Genomic DNA, 9,803 nt, shown 5'->3' on the forward strand with positions numbered 1-9,803 from the left:
CGGGGAGACAGGGCAAGATCTATCTTATTCCGGGATGAAAAATCGCAAGGTGTTCTCCCCCCCCCGCCCGCCCTCGCTATTTTCCACCCTACCGGCAACTGTAATAGATCTGAGCATTTAAGCAATAATGAAGTGAATCGATCTGCCCAAACTCTACATTAAAGAGGACACAACACTTTATGTCCCTGCGCTAATGGACATCAATTTGGAACTTAAAAGGCAACAAATGCATCTAAACATGGGAAGGAGGGTGGTGAGCCTCTATTATTTTTCTTCTCCCGCCCCCCCCTTTTTTTTTTCTGATTGAGGAAACAGCACTTAAAGAAGTCATATATCACCAGGGGGAAAAAAAATTCTCCCCAGGCAGACTTTTCATTATGTGCGAGTTTCATTAAAAATGTAGCCCTCTCCTTTCAAATATTTAAACACTTTTATATTATTTAACTCCAGATCGGGTAGCCAGCGAGAGAGGGAGCTGCGTGGGGGTGTGGGTCCGTGCGTGTGTAAAGTCATCCAGATCTGATTTAGAAAAGATATCTCCCTGCGCGTGTGGGGGAAAGACAGAGACAAATCGTTGTAGCTGAGTGACACGCAAACTGGAATGTGAAAAAAAAAAAAAAAAAAAAAAGAGGGGGGGAAGGAGAAATACTGTATTGGGGTTTAAATGCGAGGCAAACTTTTTAGCTGGAGGGGTGCTGGGAGAAAATACTTCAGCGGCGTGAAGTTTTGGTGCGTGTCAGGAGCAAGTTGGAACCTCTCGTGTCGCCTAACTTCCCCGCTGGAAGTTTAGGCTCTAAAGTGAACCTTATTCCTGCTTCCCTCGCTCGCTCGCTCTCTCTCTCTCTGGCGGTAACAAATAAGAAAGGGGGGGAGGAGATTGATGTATTTATTTCTGTAAAAGAGTAAACTCACTATTGCAAGAGTTCATCCGCTGCATCCAGGGGTAAACCGGGGCGGAACACTTTTGCTCCTCGCTCTCTCCGAACACAGTTTTGCTCTGCGCGCAGTCCGACTTGCGCGGCTCGGGGGCGAAGGGCACCTCGTCCAGGTTGGGGGGGGCGCACGCAGGGTCCTTCTCCCTGAAAAACCCGCCGGCCCCATAGTCACAGGCGGAGCTGCGGCTGTAGGCTCCGTTGCTTTGCTGGTAGTAAGGAGAAGAGGTATAGCCCTTCTCCTGGACGCCCGTGGCTCCATAGGTGGTGGGGTAGTGCCTCAAAGGATCCGCATAGCCCGAGGGATATAGCGGGATCTGTCCCAGGAAGGGCTCCTGCCCCGCCGCCAGACTCACCGGGAAGGTCGAGTTGACAAAATAAGAACTCATTGGAAGGAGCCTGCCGTCCTTTCCCGGCTTTATGATTTGTTGTGTTTTATAGTCCAAGTGGTTTAGCTATTAGTAGTATATCGGAGATTGGGTTTTAGCTGAAGGGAGATGGCGTGGTGCCAGCGAGGGACACAAGGAAATACAACCATCTGATCATGGGCTGACCAATAGCAGGCGCCTGAGGTTGCAAAATAGCACCCATGAGGAGCTGAGATTGCACCAGGGACCCCAAGAACAAACCATCCACCCCCTTTTCCCTCCCTTTTAAACAACAGAAATGCACCCCCTTAACCAAATATATAATATCTGCCGAAAGAAACATTCCCGGCGCGCTCGGAGCTTCATAAATAAATAAACGTGCCCCCCCCCCTCCCCCGAGCTCAGCGCGGGGGTGTGCGAGAGCCCGGCTGCACGGACGGCGGTGTGCGCGCCTATAGATATTTACACACATGTAACGTATACAAATACTCGCTGTAAGTGGGGGAAAAAGTTAATTATCCGCATTCGGAAAACTTTAACCCCTGGTGTTTGCAAATCGTCCTGAAATGTCTGGGTACTTTGCTGCAGTTGGGGGGGGGGGAAGAAGAAAGAAAAAAAAAAAGGGGGAAAAAGTTTTTGTGTGTGTATGTGCGAGCTTTGCAAGGAGGAGATCCCGTCGGGTTGATTAACTTAGATTTGCTATAGGAGAAGAAATTGGTTTTGACAACTTATTTCGGTTCACGTTTGTCTAATTACCATAGATTAGCATTCCCTGTTCAGGAAAGCTGCACTCGCTTGAACCAAACCTTCGCTTTTCATATATTGCATCTTTTCCCTATCTTTCCGCAAAAGCTCCGTACTCGGGAGATAAATGGAAAATCGAAGTATTTCCTTTATCCCTTGCTAAATCCCAATCTTCTCCGGAGTCCGGTACCGCATTGTGCCCTCTTGCGTTTTTTTGTTAATACCAAATCTATACCCGACCTTTTATGGCTAAAAGGAAGCCTTGGGTTACGGTCAAAAGCTGAGTTTATTGATTGTTACCGATCGAGATTTTTTTTACCTTTTTTTTTTTTTTTTTTTTTAACGAGAAGAAAGCTGGTGGTGTGATGGGGCTGCAGCCTTGGAAGTGCGCAGAGACCCCCTGGGTTTGCATCCCCGCTTTCAGCCCGTCCCCAGTGCAAAATACCTATTCTTGCAAAGTTAAAAGGCTGGCAAGGATAATTCCGAAAATCTCAAGCAATTCCCGGTCAGCCTAAAAGCTGGACTTTGCTCTGGGGTTTGCCTCTCTCCGTTTTGCCCGCATTTCCTCGCCAGAGATGTGCTCTGCTCTACCTGGTGCATCCCCCCTCAGATCCCTGTTTGCTCAAGGTAGAGTTGGATCTCTGACCACCGTCTTCCCTTTTTTCCCATGAGAAAATCAGAGCGACTGGGGGGGGGAGAGAAAAAAACCCACAACCCCCAAACACCACCACCACTACCACCCCAATTAATCCCAGGACTGTCCCCCCATCATTCGCGGTTTATCAAGGATTTGTTTCCTGTCCGAATTTGTAGCCATCTGTCTGTCGGATATTATATGCAATGAAATGACACGCCTTATAATACACACTCCCCTGTACTTGAATCTGTGAATGTGTGTGCTACAAATCTAGAATTACATATATTACATGGTGTCTGTAGAGCTGCCAATGCGGCTTTCTCTGACGGAGCTTTAAGTATCTACGAAACTGGTATCTTATTACGGGCTAATTTATTTTAAACATCATGTTTACAGCAGCAAAGCCAAGATTGTTTCATGCCACGGCTGCAATGAACATTTCGACTGAAACGTAATCCTTATAATTCAAGGAAATAACATGCAAAGGAAGTAGTTTTCCATCCTCCACCCCCTCTTTGACTGATATCTCTTATATTTGTTCTTGCAGAGTTTCCCTTTGTGTATGGAATGGACCCAAACTTACGTAGATCTGCTTTATTGGTATGCAAGAAAAAAAAAGTGAGATTGAAAGGGAACGATGACTAGAGAAGAGGAAAAAAAAAAAAAAAAAAAAGGCTCGGATGAGAGCCTGAAGTTAACTGCTTTGCAGGAGCCGAACAGCTCATACATTTGATTAGAGTTACGCAATATTTGTAGCTCTGCAAACCCAGCGATTATCTGGCATGATCAGCTCCGCATGCAGATTTTGGGCTAAGAAATGGGATGTCCTGATAATTCAATGCGTGAGTACATCTGCTGAAAATGTTTGCTCTAATGTTTTCTCTCACTTCTCGTGATTGCGCTGCAAATAAATCCCTCGAAATAGTTTAGAAAAAATCCCCCTCCCCCCAAGTTTTACCGTATTAAAACACTGCTCATCCTAGTACTTTTGTGGCTAAAACAGGCTTTTTAGGTAGTTTGACAGTCGACATTTTAAAAGAAAATAAAAATGCACTAATTGAATGTGGCCGCTTGCTAATTGCTTATTGCTGTCGTTTTGAACGCGATATAGATAAAACCCAATACGTCCTGCCTCTTAGAAGAGAATTCGATGGCTATTTGTAGAGGAAAAGAAAATAAGAAAACTTGGTTCTCAACGTGAAAAAAAACCCCAAGCCTGTCATCGTTTTCATCTTCCGGACGGTCAGGCCCGCGGTCTAATTGATTTCCCACCTCTAATACATGTAAATACGAGCAGAGGGCTGAAACCGCGCTAGATCTCAGAGAACGGAATGTTTAGCGCAGAGCTGGTTTCTATCCCAGTTCAATAGCTTTACCAAAAAAAAAAAAAAAAAAAAAAAGTATAAAATTAAATTTAAAAAAATTAAAATGTTAGGTTATTAGTGTAGCTGTTGAACAGACGCTCTCCTCCCTTCCCCGCTACAGTCCGAAGGTAAATCTGAGACCGATTTTGCGAATATATTTTCTTTGGACGCCTCTAGCGCCAGCCCAGCCGGGAGGGACGCAGACACAGAGCAGTAACGGTTGCAGAAACGAGCTTGTACAGTAGCCCTTAAGTTAGCCCCGTCTTTGAGGACACCGATGGGCACATCTTTATTCAGTCTTTGGCCTCATCTCCTCAAAAACAGGCGCAGGGTTTGCTAAGAAGGAGCAATAAAGCAGGGAAGTTGCGAGAGACACCAGAAGGTGGTATAACACATTTCACTGCGCTGGGAAAGCGGCTTTCCCCTCCTGACAGGCATCACTCAACCGGCGGGGTAGAAATACAGATAAAGAGAAGTATTTACAGTATGTAGAGCCCCAGGTCTCTGCCCAGGAAGGTCCCACTTTTGGTCGCTTTGCTTTTCTGGCCAGTAAACACCAACCCCACCAAGCAGAGCCAGGCAGATAGATGAGGGGATTAAAACAACACCCAAATATTTCAAAATGCAAACAGAACAGAGCATTGCTTGTGTGAAAGCTAAACCCGCTAAGAACTTGGTAGAAAGTTCAGTGCAGTTGGTTCCAATAAAAAATGAAACTCTCTTTTTTTCATGGGGAGCTGGAATTCCCGATCCTTCTGAAGTGAGAACACAGCGGGGGTTTCCCTACCGAGGGACTTATTGCAGCCATAAAGTCAAGCCAACATCACGAGAACACTTGAAAAAAACCCTTGTTCCTGGAGTCAGACACAGAAAGCCATTGGCAGCAGAGAAGCCTTCCCTGTAATGCTCATGCACACCCAAAATCACATCGGAAAAAAACCCCCAACAGAGCCATGTAGAGTTCCAGGGTTGGAGTATTTAAAACAATGACCCCGAAGGTGTAAAAAAATACCCGCTCTCCCCTCGCATAACCGCCTGAAACTTAATTTCCAGCAATTTAAGTTTAATTTACCTGACTTCCCGTGCAGTGCATAATAACCTTGTTAATGGGATCTTTGAAAAGAAGCAATAATAATCTACCATTGTTCCATTAAAGAGTGCAGCTAATTATTAACAAAAAAAAGGGGAGGGGGAAGGGGGGAGGGCAGGAGGGGGAGAGGGACATTGGGGGAGTCAAAATGCATCCAGACCGAAGTATTTCTGCGAAAGCAAGCCCTGGGAAGGGGAAAGGGGGGGGTGCTGGTCAAATGCAACTGGGAAAGCAGGGAGAAGGAGAGGAAAAGGCGAGACGGATCATGTAATGCGGAGGGCGAATGGTGGGGGGTGTTGGGAATTACAGCATGGAACAAGTTAATCATGGCTGTTGCTGGTCAAAAGAGAGAAACTTTTTTTTTCCTCCTTTTTTTTTTTTTTTTTTTTTTTTTAACATAGTCCCTGGGCATCTCACTTTCTTCGAGAAAATGTCCCTGGTCTAGACGTAAACAGTTGCCAGGAAACTGTGTGGTAGAAGGAGAAAACGAGAGGGAGAAAGCGAAAGGGAGGGAGGGCGAGAGAGAAACCTTTTAAAATAACAGACACGCATTGTCCCTTCAAAGCCTACAGTAACTTAAAAGTGATTCGTCCTCTGGCTTTACTCCCCGCTCCTTCCCCAGCAACCACCTCAATTCTGTGTACACGACTTGACATATCTTTTCCAGACCCCACCGAAATGACCACTCGAAGCAATAAATAAATAAAAAGATCCTCTGCCTTTTATGATTAGCCGAAATCCCCTTCGCCTCGTACGTCATTATTGCAGTGCATTTTACAACATCTCCGTTGTGTTCACGCTCAGCAACCAGCCAGCTACCTTTCCTCTTCCGTGCGTGTGCACAGAGCTAGACGTGAGCCTTTACACGGGCGTGCACGCATGGAGTCGCACGCACAGACGTGCAGCTTTACACCCGTGTCAGCATAGGTTGAGGGGCCGTATAGATCAACACGCGCGTGTGAGGTGTCCCTAGCTCACGTGTGAGTGCACATGTATGTGCGAGCGCATCCCGTCTCTCTCTCCCTCGAGTCGTTTTCAGGCCGGGCGTGGAGCGAAACGCACATCTACCGTTCGCAATTCCCAGCAGGGCACCGGGCCCGAAGGGGGAAGCGCATCCGAGAGCGGCGCCGGGATTTGCCGGGGGGGAACTGCGGTCCCTGGCACCGCCGGCCGGCCGGGGAGAAGGGAGGGCAGCCGGGGCAGGGCCCCCCCCGCCGGGGCACCGGCTGCGGGGAGCCCCCCGGGAGCCGCCGGCCGCCGCCGCCGACGGTAGATGGCAGCAGACGGCGGGGAATGGGCGAGTCCCGCAGCGCGGTGGCGGCGGCGGCACCGGGGGGCCGGCGCGGCGGGGGGCTGCCCTCCGCTTTATGCCGTTTATATTTTATTTTCTTAAATAAACAAGCAGGGGAGAATATCGGGAAGGGAGCCCAGCCGGCAGCAGCGCGGACCCCCTCCCCCCCCCCCGCATTCACGCCCGCCGGGGGTGCACGGAGGTTTCTCGGTCGTGCCACTCCGGACCGGGCTGAAATGGTTAAAAAGACCATCCCGCACCGAGGAGCGTGGTTTCCACAAGTGGTTGCCCACGCAGGATGTGGAAGAATCGGCATAAAAGCGTTCTGGAGTAAGGTTTCTAAATTAAATTATTTTTTTACAATTATTTTTTTTTCTTACGAGGAAAGAAAAAAAAAAAAAAGCGCGGAGAGACTTAGGGAAAAGGGACAACAGGCATTTGAACCGGCATTAATTCCCCCCCCCCCCATGATTTATGAAATATGTAACAGGTTCGGGAAGAAATAGCTTTTTAAAATGACTTTCTGTTTATTATTTCCACTGCTTGCGATCATTTACTCTTGTCCGCACAATATTCAGGCACAGTCAGTTTATGAGATAAATCGTCACGTCATAAAATGGTTTATGCTTAAGTAATGAATCTCTTCTTACTCAATCTTGCTTCACACACACAGGCTCTTACATTATCTTATTTAAAAATCACCTCGTAACAGTAGCAATTAGTACTATATTTCAAATTCCCCGCCCCTCGCCCTTGAAATCTTAATGAAAAAAACCACATTTAAAATGAGGGGCATCTCCGGACAAATATTTTCCTAAACCCGAAGGCGAGCGTTAGGGTAGCAGACAGGGAGAGGAGAGGGAGATTTGCACATAACCCGGTGTGGAAAAACACGACCCACCGTGGGGCTGGAACCCAAGCGGGTGCTGGGGTCGGGCAAGCCGTAAAGCCCCGTTAACACCGCACAAGGCGATTAAATACCGGGAGGTTTATTGCATCGCAACGTCAGCTTCATTTGGGAGTTTCACGAGGGGGGGGAAATACAATGAGAGCGCCGCGCTCTGCGTTGGGCTTCATTCTTATTATCTTTTTTTTTTCTTCCCTCTCCCCCCCTCCTTTAAAAAAAAAAAAAAAAAAAAAACACCAAAAAAACCCAACCCCTAATTTCCAGAACCTTATTTCCGAGGACTGCCGCGAACTGCCCTCTCCGAAGAAACCACCCACATAATAATGACCCTGGAGAGCAACGCAAAACCCAACTGGCTTCCACACAAACTTCGCCAAATTACTGGGCTCGCCTGAAGACAGGCAAACTGGCAAGAGATTCTGCGAGGGGAAAAAAAATAAAACACGACAACTACCCACAAAGGGTTTGGTATTTTTTTAAAGGCAGTATCTAAAAGCCTCCATCACCGAGCTACTGCAAAATCCTTCATTCCAAGTCTACTATCTCCAGGTGACCTTACAGGCTTCATTTTTCCTTCTTACTCCGATATTTTTTTTTAATTTTTCTTTCTAATATCCTTCTTATTTTCCTCCTCTGCTTCTTTCTCACTCTTTTTCTTTCTTGCTTTCTTATATTTTTTTCTATTTCCTTTCTCTATGTCTTTCCTTCTCTCAATTTCTTTCTTTACCTTTTTTCCATCCTTCTTTCTCTTTCCTTTTCTCTCTTTTTCTCACCTTTACGATACACTTTTTCGGGGAAATCGTCACTTAAACAGATTCCCACCACCTCTGATTTCTTCCAGTGCCTCCTTTCTTCATCACCCCACCCTTTTCTTTCTATTTCCCCCCTTTGGGTGAGGGAAGAGGGAAATGGGGAATGGAATAGAAAAGGCAGCTTGACAAATACATTTTCTCAAAGAAAAAAAAAATAAATTAAGAGAAACAGATATTATTCCCTTACCTTTTGACGTCCATTTCTGTGGTATAAGTAAAATATATAGGGAGAGAGAGACAGCGTTTGCTTATCTGTTAGCTGACAAATATTGTCCCAACCTGATAGCCGTCGATTGCCTCTCTGACTTGTGAGAGCTTCTTGCATTTCTGTCATTTGCATAGAAAATGGAGTAACTTCTCTCTTTGAAAAATGATAGCCTCCACTCGGTCCAGAATCTCCTCTGCCCCTCCATTACTACTGAGATTCCAAATCAGCAGGCAAATTAACGGAGGAATTAAAAAAAAAAAAAAATTAAAAAATCATAGAACTCTTTCCCTATGTGTGTGTGTGCGGAGGTGGGTGTCTATGTGTGTGCGTCTGGATGTGTGCACAGGCGTCCCCCCCTCCCCTCTCCCCTGTTTTAGCCCTATCGAGCTTATACACAAAAGTAAAAAAATGTAAAGAGGCGAGAGCCCTATAGAGGACACTGATCCGACCCAAGGTGCAGCGGACAGAAGAATGGTGCAATATAACCACATGGGAAATAATAAAAAGTTCATGTTCACGGTTAGCAGTCCACATGACCGGCTCTGGCCAATCCCAGAACCCAGCCACTCATAAAGTTCTATCACAAAGTTGTAAATTTTCATAAAACAACAAGGAATTTATTGCATTTCTTCATGACCGGTTTAACAGCAGTCTTTTTCTTAGCCGCCATCTTTTTTTTAAACAAAAATAAAAGAATATGAAAGCGGGTTCAGGGATATTTTTCCCCCCTCCTTGGTTGCAAGTGGGGGGGAGTTGGAGAGAAATAATCGAATAACGCCTCACACGTTAGGCTATGAACAATAATAGCCCCCCCCGAATAAAGAGCTAGGGGTTGGGGGTGGCTTTTAAATGGGGAAAGGCACAGTAAAACAGTGGGGTTCGGCTGGGATTTTTGATGTCTTTTTTTTTTTTTACGTAATTGGGATCCTTTCTGCTGAAAGGGGCAATTAGCAGATTTCAGGGAGGAAAAAAAAAAAAAAAAAAAAAGGCAAATAAAGGCAATAAAGGCATGGCCGGGGTGCCCATGCCCTGGGCAGGGCTGAGCCGGCGGGGTTCGTGCCTGCCGGGCTCCCCACGACCAAACACCCCCAAGAGCCGCCGGGACCCCGCCCGGGTCCCCCCGCGGTCCCCGCTATAGTGCGGGGGGGGGTGGGGGGTGGGAGGATATGCTCCGGCAAGGTGGGTGTCCCCACCCGTAAACCGCTGCCCTGGTTTTAACATACTAAAGCGTCGGTGTGACTTGCTTTCCCTCTTTTTTCACGGAATTCTCCTCGATTCCTGCCTGCCCCCCGACGGCCGGGGTCCATGCCAGGGGGGGCAGCCAGCCGGGCCGCTGCGGTCCAGAAGCGGTGGGGGGAAATTTCTGGAACCGCTGCTTTTTGGTTTTTTTTTTATTTTTTTTTCCCCTTCGCCTCCAGACCCGCTATACACAGAGTGCTCCTGCAAGGAG

At 47.0% G+C, this 9,803-nt stretch overlaps 2 protein-coding genes and 1 long non-coding RNA gene across 5 annotated transcripts in view; 1 reads left to right on the forward strand and 2 right to left on the reverse strand.

Annotated features, from left to right (window-relative positions):
• Positions 1-6,025, forward strand: part of LOC142604983 (uncharacterized) — a 17,236-nt gene extending 11,211 nt beyond the window's left edge. Inside the window, exons 2-3 of one of the 2 annotated variants that reach the window (XR_012838810.1) lie at positions 3,229-3,523; positions 4,783-6,025. This is a non-coding gene — a long non-coding RNA (uncharacterized LOC142604983). Of the gene's footprint in view, positions 1-3,228; positions 3,524-4,782 lie in introns of those variants that run through there. The other variant, XR_012838809.1, reaches the window with a different exon arrangement.
• Positions 1-8,471, reverse strand: part of LOC104641271 (homeobox protein Hox-B6) — a 9,966-nt gene extending 1,495 nt beyond the window's left edge. Inside the window, exons 1-2 of one of the 2 annotated variants that reach the window (XM_075774977.1) lie at positions 8,333-8,471; positions 913-1,499 (exon numbers count right to left, since the gene is read on the reverse strand). In XM_075774977.1, coding sequence (XP_075631092.1) covers positions 913-1,321 — 409 coding nt within the window. In that variant the 5' untranslated portion in view covers positions 1,322-1,499; positions 8,333-8,471. The remainder of the gene's footprint in view (positions 1-912; positions 1,500-8,332) is intronic. The other variant, XM_075774978.1, reaches the window with a different exon arrangement.
• HOXB3 (homeobox B3) overlaps positions 1-8,472 on the reverse strand; it is a 57,968-nt gene extending 49,496 nt beyond the window's left edge. The window contains exon 1 of the mRNA XM_075774969.1: positions 8,333-8,472. The gene's annotated coding sequence lies outside the window, so the exon portion shown is untranslated. The remainder of the gene's footprint in view (positions 1-8,332) is intronic.
• Between the last annotated feature and the right edge of the window lie 1,331 nt (positions 8,473-9,803).

This window comes from Balearica regulorum, chromosome 24, assembly GCF_011004875.1.
Source record: "Balearica regulorum gibbericeps isolate bBalReg1 chromosome 24, bBalReg1.pri, whole genome shotgun sequence".
NCBI lineage: Eukaryota > Metazoa > Chordata > Aves > Gruiformes > Gruidae > Balearica > Balearica regulorum.